Raw genomic sequence first — 17,169 nt, 5'->3', positions numbered from 1 at the left:
CTTTTAAGTCAAGCTTTCTTTTTTAAGGTTCCCCTCACACAAAGCAAAGCAGTAAGAAAAGTGTGGATTTAAAAGAAAACTAAAGCCTGCAGGATTTCAGTGACTATGACCTGGCAAACTGGGCTAATGACAGCATTAAATTTCTTCTACATTCATTTTGTTGTGCCTCAGGTGCATCAAAGCGTAAGCATATTTACCATCATTGTTCTTGGCTAAGTTAAGTTTGATGAGGGACTTTGCTTCCAGTTTCTGTGGAGGAAAAGAACAAATTTGCTTCTCAAACTGTACAACAGTGCTTGCGCTACAAGTACAACCACAAATGGATCATCTTACAGAGATTAGTTTCCAGCTGTGACATGGGGGAAATTGTAGAGATGTGCTTCATGATGCATGCTCAATCATCCAGGTAAGTAAATCCCCAAAGTTGATTCTGTTCATCAGGACGTAGCGTTTTCAGTGGGAGAAATGTATCATCAGTCATCCAAGTGACTTCTTCTATGTGAAAAGGGAAAGACTCTGAATCGAGGAGGGGGCCTAAGGGTACATCTTTTGCCATCTTACAATGCTGTGATTGCAGCCATTCCCCAACTCTCTGTGAACGGTACTCATGGCCATTGATCAGTGGGCTTTGTTCAGTGGTTGTTGATCAATGGTCATGAGAATTTGCATATTAATGATCAAGGAACTGACCTCACAGCCCATTGTTCCTTCAGTGGGCTGGTTTCAGTCATTATGCAAATGTACTGTTTATAAGGTTGAAACCTGCAGTCAGCTGAGACTGAAGAAGTCACCTGGATGAGTGACGAAACGTTTCTCCCACTGAAAACGCTGCATCCTGATGAACAGAATCAACTTTTGGAGATTTACTTCCCTGCATGATTGAGAATGCATCAAGATGTGCTGTATATATTCATGACTGATAAGTATACTCATTAACTTTAAACAAAATGTCTGGCATTAACACTGTATTTGTGAGCAGCACTTTCTCTTACTTATAATAAAAGCTTGAATATGAAAGAGGAGCTAAACTGCTTATAAAGATGATAGTAACATGTTATACACAGCCTTACCCTAAATATTATTCTTATCATTGTAAGACAGTGACCGCTAGCAGTAAATAACATGTTTGACATGCAGGGTCACGGTAAAAACTTGATATTCTTCTGAATTTAAAATTTATAAACAGCTCAAGGTCAAGCTAACCCGACCCTAAGCTATTGAATTCCACCTTCAGCTTTTATAATTGGCTTGCTCGGCTAATATTTGAGGTCATGTTTTTATAGAAAATTGTGTTTATTTCTTTTTGCGTTGGATGATTAAAACCACAATTTCTGTAAATGAGAGCAGCTTATGGAGCAGTTAGATCATGAAGGAATCGTTGTCTCCTCACCTCTCCAGAGATCGGGTTTGTACCATACTTCTTAATCCACGGAACAATGCTCCTAAAAACAGGAAGTACACAGGAAATAATTTTTTAGGTTATGCTAAAAGCAAGAAAGGAGATGCAAAAATATGTAAGAGATACATCATGTTGTGCAAAATTATTTATGCCAAGTGAGATGTCAAGTCACACACCAGATAAATCATCAAAAAAAGAAAAGGAAAAATCACCTTTAAAAGCCAAAACTGAAACAAAACTGATATTTGTTTGGTTTTATTTAACAGAATTAAGGCAAGTGTGACATATCCAAGCTTCCTTTGTGTTAGCTGGCTTGATAAAACCCAGAAACAGAGTTGGAAGCAAATCAGGACCAAACATAAAAACATATTTTTACTGCAACAACTTAATGACTGAAACGTGACGCATAAAGTTTGCACTTCTGCAACTTTTCTGTACAGCTTCATCAAGTGGCAGAAATAAGATATAGCCGATGAAACTGCATATATAATATCTATTCTTTCAGCATAGACTATATAATTTATCATGCTTAGAGCATGTCATCAGGAAAAGAATCACTACTGGATGATTTTAAACCAAAACTCTGAACATACAGGAGGAGGTTATGTGTTCAGCATATGTTCTAATCCAGCCGGGGTTAAATACACTGAAAACTGTCCATTAATGTTGCCTCACAGTACACACTCAGAGCTTCTTCCAATATCTTCTTCCAAGACCTGCCTGGCTACTGAGGGTGTTATGTGAACACTTAAAGGCATCAGACATCATTTACTCACAGCAGGTCGAAGACAACTCCCTCCTCAGTGCAGACAGGATACTCAAATGGCTGAAGGGACAAGCTGAAACATGTCACAGCACAAGTGTCAAACTCACTTCAGCTCATCAATTAACCAAAGTTTGTCTGTATAGCATCTTTCAGGCAGATCAGTACAGCTCAAAATTATTCACAGATGACAACAAAACAATAAAAAGACATAACAAGAGTTAACAAAGCAAAGCAAATAACATACGGAAAAACATTCCTAGCATAAGGAATTCAAATTAAATTAGGAAAAATTCAATTAACTTAAAATGTTTAAAAAGTAAGGTTAGATAAAATATGCTGTAAAGTACAATATCCACCAATATAAAAGCACCAATCAGTGAATAAAAATAAAATTATGTAATGATAAATAAAAATCTAAACAGTACAATAGGGAAAAAATTACTAATCAAATAAGGTAAAAGAAATAAGTGACTCGTGCAAATGTTGGGATGGAGAACAGAGTTTGAGTTTAAACATTTCCAGCTGCAACTTGGGGAACAAGAGCTAAAAACTGCCCAACCAGATGTTTGTCAGGGGACCTGGTCATACTCTGTCAGTATGAACTGATGGGAACAAAGCTATGACGTACCTTAAAAACAAACAAACAAGAAAAAGCAGTTTCTGAACATAGCAGGATTTGATTCTATATATGGGGTTTAAAATTAGTTCAATTTTCCTTCCCTTCCTAATAAGTCACCTGCCAGTACTAAGAGAACAATTTGTTCCCAAGTGGACCAAACAACTGCATAATAAAACATCCTTCTTTTAATATTATAAGATGCTCTTTATAATTTGCAGAAATCTAGAAATGGGTTGGCTGGCAATTTTTTTTTCTAGAGTGCCTCTTCTTCTTCGTCATCATCATGTTCTTCTTTCGGCTGCTCCCTTTAGGGGTCTCCACAATGATCATCTGACTCCATCTTACCCTCTCTCTATCATCCTGCTCTGTCACACATGCATGCCCTTCTTCACTACATCCAGAAAACATCTCTATGGTCTTCCTCTTTTCCTTCTCCCTGACAGCTCTTTCTTTAAAATCATCTCCATCTCAGCCTTGCCTCTCTACCTTTGTCTCCAAATCACTTAACCTGATGTGTTCATTTCTAATCCTGTCAAATCCTGCTCACCCCCTAGTTAAAACAGTCTAGCATCTTCAGCTTTGCCTCCTCTCTTTTTGTCAGTGCCACCATCTCCAAACTATAACACTTTAAACACATCACAGCAGGCTTCACCACCATCCTTATCTTTTCCTCTATCATTTTACTCTTTTGTCGCTTTCTAAGGTGCCTCTTCTCATAATAAACGAGTCTCCTGTTACCTGCAGTGGTCGAAGGGAAGCCGTCTGAAGTTTCCTTGTGGGATTTCTGGAAAGTAAATACACAAAGAGAATGTAAGACAAGTAAAAATCAGTTTCATTTTTAAGGACTAAAAACCACTGACAAACCCCCGATCAAGTACAGCAGCCCTCAGCACTTTTTACCTTCAGAGGCTCTGGTTCATTTACAGTACTTTAGCCAAACTTAACAATTATAACATTACTTATAACGACTAACTATAGATATTGTAATCCGTGCAATTAAATATGACTCAATGATAAAAAAAAATATTAATTCAGGAACATGATTTCAAGCAGCTAAACAAACTAAAGCCCCCAAAACAGCACACAGCATATAATATTGATTTTCCTTAAAGGCGAAACCCTTCTGAACACGCCTGTGTTAAAGCTTAGTGGGCTAATCTGAACGCACGCTGCAAAAACTTGCATAAACTTATATCAAAGACAAAAATAAATAAATAACATGAACAGTGTCTCCACAGACGCTGGTTTTAACCAGTTAGTCTGAAAATCAGCTCACCTGCTCGTTTCCCTCCATAAAAGTTCGTGTACTCTGTACATGTGATGTACCTGAAGGGTTAAACAAAACACAGGTGAGACAACAAAGGCAACGATACAACTTTAACGATAACACTTTAAACTGTTAGTAACGCAACACTCAATACGCTAATGTGGGTTAGCTTGCTACTAGCTTCTTAAGTGCTAACGGTGGCCAAACAAGCCCGTTTCAGAGCTGTTTGATGCTCACGCTTACATTTTGTCTTTCTGGTGCTGTCGCTTCCCCATTTTGACTGATTTTGCAGGTCTGGAGAAATATCCTCAGTCACAAAATAAAATATTAAGACAATAACACGCAATAACCACTGTGTGCCTTTCCTATCTTCCTGTTTACGTTCTTTGTCGTCGTCGTGATTAACTGCACACTGTATGTAACAGCTGCACTCTGCTGCCCCCTATCGACAGTCCGGTAAAGACATTTTAAGCATTGAATTGAAACAATTAAATAAGGAGCTATACACAATCATGTAGTTCGGTCAGAAATAGAGTATTGTGACTCTCTGTAGAGATAAATTGTAGGATTTTTATGAAATATGTAAAAACAGTGTTTGTTTGTTTGTTTGTTTTACCACCATTGAAATAAAATGAAAGAGTGACAACCACAGCCTAATTTGGAGTTCCAAATTCATACTGTAGACATACTGTATCATACTGTATTTTTGAAATCAACAATTTTGTGTTTTATGTCTTTTTATGTCACAGTTGAAAAACTGTTTTCTCATTCATTCTGTGAGCCTGCAGTTCATCTCTTTTACTTTTGGGGACTGCAAAGCACACACACTTAGCAGAATTTACGGTTGAGCAGAGAAAGCATCTACTGGGGCTCATAAGAGCACTTGAAATGTTACACAAAACAAGTTGATCATAATTTTTATGTGATAAATCATAGTCATACATGATAAAAACACCAATCAATTTTTTGCTGCTTTTTTTTTTTTTTTTACCTTATGTCTGCATTTTATTTTGCCATGTTTATTATATTTTATTGCTGCTATTGTTCTTGTGTTATTGTAAGGTGACCCTGAGGGTCTTAAAGGCGCCTATAAATAAATTATATATTATTATATATTATTATTATATTATTATTATATTATTATTATATTATATTATATTATATTATATTATTATCATCATCATCCATTTGAGTGTATTCAAGCTGCCATAAGCCAAACAGACAGGGTCACAAAAACAAAACATTTTAATCAATATTTTTAATAGGCTGACAAGTTGTTACTAACTTCCGCTGCCTGCGTCCACGCACACTGTAACTGTTTGCCAGTAGATTGATTCAAGGAAGATAGAGTCAAACGTCAAATGATCTTAACCTGGAGCCAAACAAAAGCTATGTGTGCATTTACGCACTTGGCACAGTAACACTATCTACAAAGCACAGATCAGACACGTTTTCAGCTTTATAAAGTGGAATATAAGGTGACCTCCACGCCAGATTTAAAACTGATTTATCCACAAAATCCTCAATTTCTAACTGAAGAGTTTATGTTTACATAAAAAACACAAACTGTCCTTCAGCTGCCTAATTTGTCCGACGGTCTGTTTCCAGAAAAAACAGCGTGTAAAACCTGCACTTACCCTGTATACTTTTGGAAAGCATTTTATTTGTTCCTCACGGGTCTGCTCGAGTTTGATCCACTATTTTGTGTTCTTCTTAGTGGAATCCTTCATATCACTGAACTTACCAAACTGGCTGCGTTTTCGCAAACTACAGGCTCACTTATGTAAAATGATCAATTTCCTTCATTACAAATCTGTTGAATCGTCCAGAACCGTCCCGTCCGAGCTTTGGACACGTATTTGTCTTCATCTTCTTTTTCCTCTTCCAATCTGTGTAGCTGCATCTCTTATTTCTGACATTATTTCTCAGTGTACAAACATAACAAGACAATACAGGATAAATTCATCTACAAGTTTATTCTTTTCTTGGCAATTAATTCGTAATTATGGCTAATCATTGACCTCTTCTAACAAGAGAAGGGAGCAAACAAAACTGGTTACAGAGGCATGATCCAGGGCCGGGTGGTTAGTAAAATGTTGTAATGTGGAGCATTCAGGTACATTCAGATTGCACACTTGTCCTCTGAAGCATGAACACATGATAAAGCTCGACCCTTATCCAAGAAACAATAAGGACATTTTTAAGCTTCACACAGACACCTTTAACGGTAGAGGATGATCTGGAGTGATGGGGTATAAAAATAGAATACAGCGCAGCAACACAAGCACCGCCTGCATACCTGAGTTACAACTTGCTTTCACTTCTCTCATCACTCATTTAAAAGAACAAAGAATAAATTATATACTCCACACTGGACTTCATGTTGCAGACTGAAAAACTCAAAAACAAGTTTATGTTCTCATCCTTGGCACTTTATCCTTCAGGCAGAAACCAAAATGTGACGATGGTGCAAGAAAGGTTTGGGTTACCAGACGTGCGTCTCTCACTGATGAACGAACATCTTTATTAATGACAAAAGGAAAGAAGTACACCGCACACTGACAGAAACAAAGGGCCCCAAGAACAAGTCCTTCAGCTGGTTGCTTGTTTGGAAAGTGCAACAATATGTGGAATATCTTCTTAACAGAACAAAAAACATAAAAAGAAAAACGTTTGCAGCGTTGTTCTCTTTGAGAACAACCGAGGTCCATAATTATGGTAAACTCGCGGCCAGCATCTGCTCAGAACCGCCCTGAAAATAAAAATGAGTGTTTTTTTTCCCCCAGCTTGATGAAACAGTCTGTGAGTGTTTTGGTGAAACAAAGGAAAGAGATCACCGCAAATCCATCATGGACACGGTGCCATCAGTGATGGTGACATGTCCGGCGTGCTGAAAAAGGAGAAACACATTTCAGTTACATGCTCAAACAGTTAGCCACTCTGGGGTACGGTACTCCAGGAAGAGTACCGTACCCCATTCCCATCCCTCCTCCCCCCAAGCAGAGCCAAACAAGAGCTGGACTGGGAATCGCAGCAGACGTTTCATGTGGAGGCAGATATACGTCTCCTTGTGATTATAGCACAGTACTTTTGAAATATTTATTTCCTGGTTTACGCTCTCTTAACATTAATTAGCATGCTGTTGGCCAACGATGTGGACAGTGAGCCATTCATAAAGCTGTAATATCACACGTTTGCACACAAATAACTTGTGGAAAAATCCTTTTAAATTCTATTTTGGGACAAAAAGAATCAGTTTCTCAAGCTTTTGTTTTTTTAAACAGATTTGATTCTATACATGCAGTTTTTCATTACTGATGAAATAAATAAAAAAGCAATTCTCAGGAAGCTTTAGGTAGTTCGATCTGATGAAAGTTATCCAGCCCACAGATTAGTACGGAGTTAAAACTGGATGGCTTTCCTGATGCAACCCTCCCATCTATCCGCCTTTGGGACGGCCATTGTGAGGACACTAAGCTTGTGACTCCCTGAGGCTGGATTTGTGTCTCCTCCTTGTTTGGATGCTGGGATTCTTCACATGTTAGAGAAATGTGTTAACTATTAAAACATTTAAGTTATTTTATTGAAAAAGTAATAATCAAATCTATTTAAGATGTTTAATTTTTCTCTATGAACCTTTAATCTGACTGAGATACTGCAGTAAATATAAGAAAACGCCTCCTATTGAGTAGATTTGAGTACTCTTTGAGTTAACTAACCTTTTAAAAGTGACCCAAATATCTCACATAAGGAAGAAAGAAAAAGCTACACTGAACCCTGGGTCATCACTTCATCTGCACTTTTTTGGCAATAAGCCCTGCCCGTGCCAAAAATCATATATGACTTTCCACAGAAAACTGTGCACAGTACATCTACGTATCTGTAGGGAAGATAAACTGTACTCTACAGCTGCGGGAAACAAGATCTTTATTCTGGAGTGTTGCATCTACCTCCATACCACCCTGGCACGTAAAAAAAAAACCCAGGCATGTGAGAATTTTTAGTCATACGTTATAAACATGTTTACTTTTTGCAAGACTACAGTTGGATTCCTTTTGAGGTTATTTCCCATCATGCACATGGTGGAAATTTACAAGCAGAAAAACTGGAGCAGAAACAAGGAAGGAGCTTTTGGCCACACCTGCAGTTTTGTGTGGAGTAGTTTGTTCTAAATAAAGATAAAAGAGCTTTAAAAAATAAAAAAAAAGATCTGGCAGAATGTGGGCACAGCATGGAGAGAGCGCAGACTTTGAAAACTTCAAATAATGTTAAACATGGCTGACTTTATTGGAACGCCAAGACAGGAAAAAGACTCAGTTTCCTGACCACCAAACAGCAGATGATGATGATGCAATCCCACTACAGCTTTAGTAAGACTTGAGGTTTTACTGCGACACTGAAATCACTTTAATAGTGATTTGGTGGGAGGCCAATACTTTTCCTTGTTCTAACTGGCTGGTTAGAGGCAAGTAAAATAAGTTTCCAGGGGAAGTCGTGAGGCTCAGTCACTCAGTCTGTCAAGATGAGATTATTTTTACATCATTATTAACAATCCTTCAAAAAATAAAAGACTCCAGTTAGTTACTGGAAATTATAATCCTGTTTAAACACTTTGGGATTTTCAAAATAAAATGTAACTCCAGTTATAGGAGTTATAGAAATTAATCTGGATGCACAGAAGATGTTTTCAATAAAAGCCACCAGTTAATTATAGGATGCTTTAGTGTTAGATTTTTCAAAATAACAGCGTGTTTTTCTTTTTTTGTGCCACTTGCAGTTAAATTTGTTTTTATAATCCTAAATCATCTATACAACTTCAATATCCCCAGAAATTGCATCGTTTTCTTTAGCGATACAAATTCTGTCCATTTGCGACAACACTGCATCTATGACTTCACAGCACAGATATACTTACTGTAAATAGAGGTGGCTCTTTGCTGTGAGGATGAAACCCTTTCTGTTTACATGTGGAAATCTCATCTGTTCCCCGATCTGTCAGTCTGAAGTAGCCAATTCTGAAACACACACACACACACACACACACACACACACACACACACAGTTAGATCACAGAAAAAGACAAAAAAAAAACAAAAAAAAAACCATCCCATAGTCTGTAAAGACAGGACACTGAGTTCTCCAACTCACTCGTTGAATTTAGGCGAGCAGACTATAGCGATGGCCTCTGGCAGCATGATCTGGTAGGAGCAGTGCGTGTGGAGGTCTACGCTGGACAAGAAGGCTGTCTGTGTGGGGTGAGTCTGGGAAACACAGAGGGCAGACCTCAGTTTACTTCAGTGCTCATCACACAGCAGAACAGGACCAGTGGTAGCCATGAGGACTTATTCTTGTGAACCAAACTGTAGTTTATGCAGGTCAGAATGTCTAAAAAAAAAGTTTAACTATACACGTGAACTAATACAAACTCAAAACCAATCAGTGAACAGTTTTACATTAGGCGGCAGGTTTTAGTACCTACTCGCCACTTTGGTTGATACGAGGTTCCACACAGTTAAGCAGCATTAAAGTACGATTCATTACTGAAGAATGTGATGGGTGGTTTCTAATCCCTCTGTTTAGACAGTTTTTGACAGCCTCCATTAAACAGTCCTCAATTTTAGCTTCATATTTGAGCGTTGCTTCTTCCTGTTCTTGTCGCTATTTTCAGAATGTTTTTGTAGATGCAATGAGGTTGCAGTTACATCTTTACTCGTGTGACTGAGCCATTGGTTTGCTCTGAGTTAAGAAGAATCTCAGTATGAGGTGAGCGCTCTTATTTGTAGTATTCATATAGTATTTTAATTTATTTAATACAATGCTAATATTTGGTGTTGTTGTATTAATACAATATCACCACACAAAATATTACGATACTTTTTCCCCTCAGCCCTCGTGAACACATGAGGAAAATCTATTTTAGTGTGAAATCAGACACAGAGGATTACCTCACTATGAATCAGTCACCTCCTTTTTAAGACATTTTACAGGGTGGCTTTGGTGACGTCTTTATCTTCTGGTTATCGTCTTATTTATCATCTATGCCTGATTTTACTCCTATAATTTACACGCATTTATATTTTTCTCTTCTGACATGCTCTTGTTTTAAAATTTCAGTGAGTAATGTTTTAATCTATTCTTTGAATAAAGTTTATAAGCTAAGCTGATTGGTGTGGGTGACTCTGATTATTCGTCAGCACTGACGCCAACCTGCCCATCTTTTACTCACATGTATCCAGCCGAGTGTGATGAGATCATACTGGTCCTGCATGAGGAAGAGTTCCTCCTCGTTTTCCGTGTCACAATAGTCTGGTCCGCCGCACTGCTTTGGTACGATGACGTGGGTCACAGTAAACGCATTTCTGGTCTGGACCAAACACAAAAAGCGTCTTGCTTTTATACTCATTTAAATTATGCATGTCCTGCTGTCTGCCAAAGTGCTACCCAAGGGCACTGCCTGCACAAAATTAACACTGAGCACTTACAGAGCTGCTAGCAAAAACGCTCAGTCATGCTCATAGAAAAGTGGAAAGAGCTTGAAGTTAACCCCACCAGCAAATGATATAATGTAAACAATGGGCAGAGTAGCCAAAGAGCAATGAGATAAGAGTCAAATTATCTTCTACACCTCTGAAGAGGGACATCAACTGTTGTTTAATTTAAAATCCACATTCATAAAATGTTCACAGTCTCAGAATTATTGACACAACATTTAGCACCTCTGGGCTCAAGGGCTGCATAAAAGCAACCTATCGCTCCAGCATAGCTACACTGTTCCAGCTTCTTACCAGTTTGCCACATAGGATGCCACAAGTTTCTACAGCTCTGCTTGTGTTGGCCTCAGCCAACCTCAGAAAGCTCCGGCACAACTCAGCGGGAACAGCCAACTGCCGAAGGGCATCCACCATTGTATCTGCAGAGACCATACACAAAAGCTGAATGGGAAAGTTAGACTCTTGTGAGATTCTGAAACAAGTCATGGTGCAAACAAACAAACAAACGAAATTAAGTAGGTCGGGGGGGAAAGAAATCAGCTCAGAGGAATAAATACTTTCACCCAGGAGCAGGGCAGCGCTTTAAATCCTGTGAAGGCCAGCCCACCGTGACACAAAAGAATGAACTCACTGTTATTCCCCGGGCTGACCAGAGACCCCGGCTTGAGTGAGCGGTCAAAGCTGGGCGGGCCGGTGGTGGGTGTGCCGATGGATGTGGGAGGGCGGTTATGTTGGTGGTTGGACAGTTCACCTGGGATCTGAGGAAAGGTAGGGGAGACTAACGGGGGGCCCTGGATGCCTGGGATGAGGGGTGTGTCAGAGGAAGGCTCAGCCGGAGTGGCAAACTCCAGAAGCACTCGTTGGCGCTCCTTCTCCAACTCTTGGCGGCGGATCATCTCCTCAAAGGCACTGAACTGCTCCTGCTCCCGCTGCCGCCGCTGCATCTCAGCCACACGTTCCCGCTCTGCGTCCAGCGCTCGCTGCTTGGACTGCTGCCGCGCCAACACCTCCTCCTCCTCTTTCTGAGCATGTAGCAAACACATCACATACTGGCTTAGTTTCAGCCGTGGTTTCTCTTTTTGGCCCTTTTTTAAACAGCAACATTAAATGTATTGATCTTTTTGATGATGAAACAAGTTTGCTGTAGAACAGTTAGTGTGGCACATGAACTGCTACTGATTGACTATTCAAGGTCAGCTTAGGTGCATATTAATGAACTGTGATATGAGGTTACTGTGGGGCTTGTTAATGATTCACCTGCTTATGGACTTTAAATGTAAATTGGTTTTTATTTAATTACTTCAAATCTCTTAAACCTTTCCAGTGTGACTTAACCTCCTCGGACCTGGCGTCCACATATGTGGACATCACATTTTGGGATGTCTAGACCAAAATAAAAAATTTTACTCTACAAGGGCCTGATAACCACTAACGAGGACATTATACTGCAAATGTTCTACTGAAATTTAAAACAAATGTCCTCATATGTCAATCTTATTTTTGTCAGAGATAAAATCAGGTAAAAAAAAAAAAATCTGGAAATTCTTTGTTTTTACATTCATCAGGTCCCAAACAGCCCAAATAGCAAAGAGAATTTAAAAATGCATGCCATGAAAGAGTTCGGGTCTTAGGAGGTTAATGCAGCAATGTGATGCAAGGGTGTAAATTCACAAAAGAGTGTCTCAGCTCACCTTTTTGACAAGATATTGAGCATATTCCTGTTCAAATCTTTTCAGTAGAGCCTTTTTGAGAATCTCAGCCTGAGGAAACGCAACATCCTTCAGTTTCTGTAGATTAATCAGAATGAAGTAAGTGAAGTAAGTGTCCAACTTTCCTTGAAAACAATTAGTAATGCAAAAAAACAAACAAAATAAAACTGGATGACGACCTTTAGTGTGTCCTTTTTCTCAGGAATGTTGGCTGTCTTATAATCCCGATGCTTGGGAAGTTTTTCTATAAAGAGCCTTAGGAGGGGGAAAAAAATATCAAGACCCATAAAGGTCAGAAAACTCTTAAGAGAGGTCTTTACGTAAACTCCTTCAGCTTACTTCAGTCAATGCGGACAGAAATGTGAAAAGACACTCACGTAATATATTTATTGTAAAGGACAAAGGCATGCTCGATGTTGCCCTCCTCCGTGTAGATGTTAGCCATGCGGATCATCTCCATGCCTGAGCGGAAGTAGCGGCGTGGGGGCATGTCGTCATTAATCTCCACCGAGCTGCCCTTCTTGGTCAGGGCGCGGACGCGCTCCTCCGGCTGCAGGCTGACATCAGTGTGATCGGCCATCACGATGGCTCAACCTGTAAGACTGGAGAAACAGGCTGACTCAGTGGTGCCTTTAAGCCAACAGTGGATTCATAACGCCGGGTTTAAACATCCGAGAGCCTTTGAACACACCGTCAATCTGAATTCTGACTTGGAGGTAAAACTAAACATGATTATTTTGGTTAATACTGAGAAAAAGACAATTTAACACAATTATTCAAAGACTGTGCAGAGTCAGACTTTCATTCTCAAACAGGAATTGGAAAGTCTAAGCAGGTAAAAAACAAAACTATAGAGCTAACTAGAGTGGGGAATAAATAAGAGAACATTTAGTTGGCCCCCTTTAAACCTCTAAAATGCTGCACATTTGTTTCACAGTTTTTATGTCAGACACTGCTTCATCTGCTTTCAGAACTCTTTACAACCTTCATGAGTCCTAAGGAAATGTACATTTTATTAGAAGTTAACAGCAAGAAGGAATCTTGAAAAAAAAAATTAAGGCATATCCAGCTGGAGTTTTTAACAAATGACTCTATTAGGAATTCACAATGACATCACTGGAAACTATGCGTATATAGAGTATATTTTAAGTTAATTAATTCAGTAAGTATGTAGGAAACACAGACTCTCGTATACGCTAGCACAAAGAGGCAGTGTGTCCTCAGTATCAAGGCCACAACTCAGTCTAAAAATCACTGGCTGCTGAATATATTTAGGGAAAAAAAAACTGCTGGGAGGCTGCTATTGATTCTCCCATGATGGCTTCTTGGCTAGAAGGCACAGAAACACAGTGTGTAAAGAGGCGGCCACTTCTTAACAGTTTAGCTCAAGAGGTGTGGCGCTGATAAAAGCAGTGGAGGGGTGGTACTTGTGGTTCATGTTGTCCAGTGCTATCTACCGTTTTCTTTCTAACATACACAGCTGCACAAACAGTCTTGTCCCCCCCCCCCCCCCCCCGCCCAAAACCCCCCCCCCCCAAAAAAACAATACAATTGTGTGTGTATATATAGACTATATTATATATGGTCTATATAACAAGTTCGTAATATTATGTAACACATATTTAGTCACTGCTTTGTTAAGTCTAAATTATTTATGTTGCCCACATAAAGTAGATGATGAACATAAAACTAAGGAGATATTCATGGAGAAAAACTAAACTTTATTACCAATTACAACACTGATATCTGCATAAAATATTGAAACTTGTTTTGTAGACTCAGAATAGGCCTGTAGGAAGTGACTACCCGTGATGGTATTTTTGGTAAACAAAATTTGCTTTATGGATAAGTGTCTGTAAGCCTAATTATAAAAACGGCTTAAAGATATTATGTATTTAAAAAGGTGTTATTTTTCATTTGGCTCCAATACTCTTCTTCTAAGCAAGAAAGCCTAGAGAAACCTTAAACCTTTTAACATGATTATCCAGTAATCTACCCTTATTGTAGACTCACACAGAATTAAAACAGGCCAAAGAGATGACACAACCACAGCTGGGGTTGGCAGCGTGTGATACTAAATTTTATAGTTGAGATAAACCCTCAAGAACTTCATTAGTATTCAGTCATCAAATGCGGGTAAAAATTAGATTTCTCAACATGACTGTATATTTTAAGTCTATATAACTATATAATATCAAAATTAACCTGCAATAAAAACACGAATAAGGTGCTTGACGTGAATAAATTCCTTAGAAAATTTATTGACAGAGTATTTGAGAAAGTAAAACGTAAAAACCACAGTGACAGTAACTTTTATGTTTACAGTCAGTGTGATCTTTATAGAAACGGGTAAATTACAAATATGTCGTGCCAGACTTCGTTTTTTATCCAAACAATTTGCCAGCTCGGTCATGGCCTATTTAACCTTCAGGGTTGCTTTCACCTCCTTTAAAAACTTCACGACACTCCCTGTGTGTCACTATATTTTCCCATCGATCCCTGTATCCCTGTCACTGAACTGATCGAGCTCTTTAAAAACGTCGCGTTAGCCTGTGCTAAGTTAGCCTCTAATAAACGGGTAAAAAGCTCTCCACCTCCGTACAAATTCCATCATCCTTCTTACCTGATCGAGCCGTGAACCTGAACCCGAAGCTCCCACAGAACTACATACAAGTGGATAATAAACACGGTCAAATTACGGCCCCAAGGCTAATTGTTAGTAAGCTGCGCCTACAACCAACAGCATCTGTACACTTCCGCAATCAAAGCAACTTCCGCCCGACTAATCCTCACGCAAGCGCAGAAGTATCCCTGTAATTTAGTTTCTTTCGCATGGATATGGGCTTTGTGTTGTGTTTAAATATATATACACTGATCTGATTTTTAAAGGTGAAAATTTTCAGACAAAAAATTGATTTATTTTAAGTGTTTGATGGTCATTTTGCAGTCTTTTGCTATTTGTTTGTGTAGCTATTGACTTCATGTGTTTTCAAGCTTTTCCTATATAAAAACATTTTCTAGCATTTCATTGGACAGTTCGCCTCGTACTTTACACACGCATGCGCTGTCCTTCCCCAGGTGGCCTTGTGCTCTGGTACTTTCCCTTGCTTAGTGATATGCATTTGAAACGGCTGGTCCAGAACAGCGGATGCGTTTCAGGCTGAATGGGGTGACGTCAGCCATCAGCCCAGGCACCAACCAATCAAACCACGGTATCCTGAGAGAGAGCGACGTGGTTACTCGTGCAGTCTGGCATCAAAATGTCGAGACCTTGATTACTGTGCTCAATAATGAATATACTGTATATTAACAGTGTAACCAGCAATTAGCCTAGCTCGTTCGAATATGATGGACGATGTTCCACGAAGCAGCATGGCTCGTTGGTCTAGGGGTATGATTCTCGCTTTGGGTGCGAGAGGTCCCGGGTTCAAATCCCGGACGAGCCCTTTATTTGTTAATGTTTACGGACTGTATGAGATCGTGGGCGCTTGGGCAGTAAAAAAAAAGTATACACATCCATTGATGTAGCGCACTTTATGCAAATGAGTTCTCACTGTGTTCGTCAGGCTTATCTGCGTGTCTTTAGGGTACTTTGTGGGTTTATTAATTATATAATCGTAAATAGAATTCACATGAAATGTTCTGAATTACACGGTAGGGATGGAACAACACATTTATTTTGAATTCCTTTTTGTGATCACAGTTTACTTCATTATATTAATTGAACATTTAAGGATGAAATTGGGAATTTAAACCAAAAATTAAATGACAAATAAATTTGGAAAATAAATCCATCCACTCCTTCTTTTGTAGAGTTCTTACCATAATAACATATTTGTTTGCTTTGGCATATTTTATATCATGACCTGTATTTATTTTATTATATTAAATTCATTTCTGCTAGTTTTTTTTAAAGGTTTAAGATATTTAACAATATTGTTTAGCAACACATGAACGTTTTAAATCATTGGTCAGTTGCCACTAATGGATAAATAGCTTGTTGACCTACTTCTCATTTTTAAAATATTTTGCTTCCAAGGTGCCAGACTTTCATATAAGTTGGCAAAGTGGGGGTTTTTTGGGTTTCTGCGGGTCTATCAAATTTCTTCTTTGCAATTTCTTCTTTCTATGCATAAAATACAACAAGCATTTTTGGGCATGTCTATCTCAAAAACCTACAATTTGTAATTTAGTTTACTCTTAAAAAAGAGAGACAAAGACAACAGAGTTTGACAGGCATGAAATAGTATTTCTGCACAAATAAAGTGACCCCCAAAGCATCTGAAATTAGGGTGTATTTCTTTTCTGAGGAAAAAAAAAGTTGGGGATGAAAGATGTGGCAGGCCTGAAAATCCTATCTACAGCAGGCAGAAAGGGAATCGGGTACGGCGGTGAATGTGTAAAGCCCTCTGTAAAACACAGTGGAAGCATGTTGATGGCTTTGCACTTCATGGCGATTGCCAAGATCTTATCAAAGACCTTATCTTATCAAAAATGACAGAAATATGGACACAGATAAATACTATGAGGGAATGTAATTTGGAGGGTGTCTGACTGGCAGAAGGTTTATTTTTCACAGACTGATCCCAAACAGACTGGCAATGCAGAAAAAGCATACTTGGATAGAAAAACACACAGAGGAGCATGGACCGGGCTAGCCAATGTTCAATAATGATGACCTCAACATTAGTGAATAGTCAACTACCTCACTTTTTGTTCAACAATAAACAACCCATAACAATCCTTTTTTGATCCTTTTAATTATAATTCAGGTAGTGTGGGATCATCTTGAGAATATATAATATGTAGAATGATGAAGTAAAATAGAATATCACAAAACATTAGTTAAACTAATGTTAGGTAAAAATAAAAAAAAGTAAAATAAATATAAATTTGAATGTAAAGTAATATAGCTCAC

At 38.7% G+C, this 17,169-nt stretch overlaps 2 protein-coding genes and 1 non-coding gene across 3 annotated transcripts in view; 1 reads left to right on the top strand and 2 right to left on the bottom strand.

Moving 5' to 3' along the window:
• The window catches only part of ppil2 (peptidylprolyl isomerase (cyclophilin)-like 2), a 30,051-nt gene extending 25,618 nt beyond the window's left edge, over positions 1–4,433 (bottom strand). The window contains exons 1-6 of the mRNA XM_085366916.1: positions 4,295–4,433; positions 4,061–4,110; positions 3,523–3,568; positions 2,176–2,238; positions 1,391–1,442; positions 198–249 (exon numbers count right to left, since the gene is read on the bottom strand). Of these exons, the coding sequence (XP_085223042.1) occupies positions 198–249; positions 1,391–1,442; positions 2,176–2,238; positions 3,523–3,568; positions 4,061–4,110; positions 4,295–4,326 (295 nt within the window). The 5' untranslated portion in view covers positions 4,327–4,433. The remainder of the gene's footprint in view (positions 1–197; positions 250–1,390; positions 1,443–2,175; positions 2,239–3,522; positions 3,569–4,060; positions 4,111–4,294) is intronic.
• Positions 4,434–6,044: 1,611 nt separating this feature from the next.
• LOC146621847 (STAM-binding protein-like A) lies at positions 6,045–14,992 on the bottom strand. The gene is made up of 10 exons (XM_085366915.1): positions 14,875–14,992; positions 12,629–12,853; positions 12,431–12,506; positions 12,234–12,329; positions 11,174–11,564; positions 10,837–10,961; positions 10,278–10,415; positions 9,200–9,312; positions 8,967–9,066; positions 6,045–6,941 (listed from the first exon to the last, which is right to left on the bottom strand). Exons 2-10 carry the CDS (start codon positions 12,829–12,831, stop codon positions 6,885–6,887), a joined length of 1,299 nt encoding a protein of 432 aa, XP_085223041.1. The 5' UTR covers positions 12,832–12,853; positions 14,875–14,992; the 3' UTR covers positions 6,045–6,884.
• Positions 14,993–15,625: 633 nt separating this feature from the next.
• Positions 15,626–15,697, top strand: trnap-ugg (transfer RNA proline (anticodon UGG)). Its single transcript has one exon. It is a non-coding gene; the product is annotated as a tRNA-Pro (tRNA).
• Positions 15,698–17,169: the final 1,472 nt, after the last annotated feature.

The sequence above is a fragment of the Diplotaxodon limnothrissa genome, linkage group LG12, assembly GCF_057381915.1.
Source record: "Diplotaxodon limnothrissa isolate DT_005_m linkage group LG12, D_limnothrissa_male_GT1.1, whole genome shotgun sequence".
NCBI lineage: Eukaryota > Metazoa > Chordata > Actinopteri > Cichliformes > Cichlidae > Diplotaxodon > Diplotaxodon limnothrissa.
The sequence above is the reverse complement of the archived record's forward strand: the minus strand, read 5'-3'. Positions and strand labels throughout refer to the sequence as shown.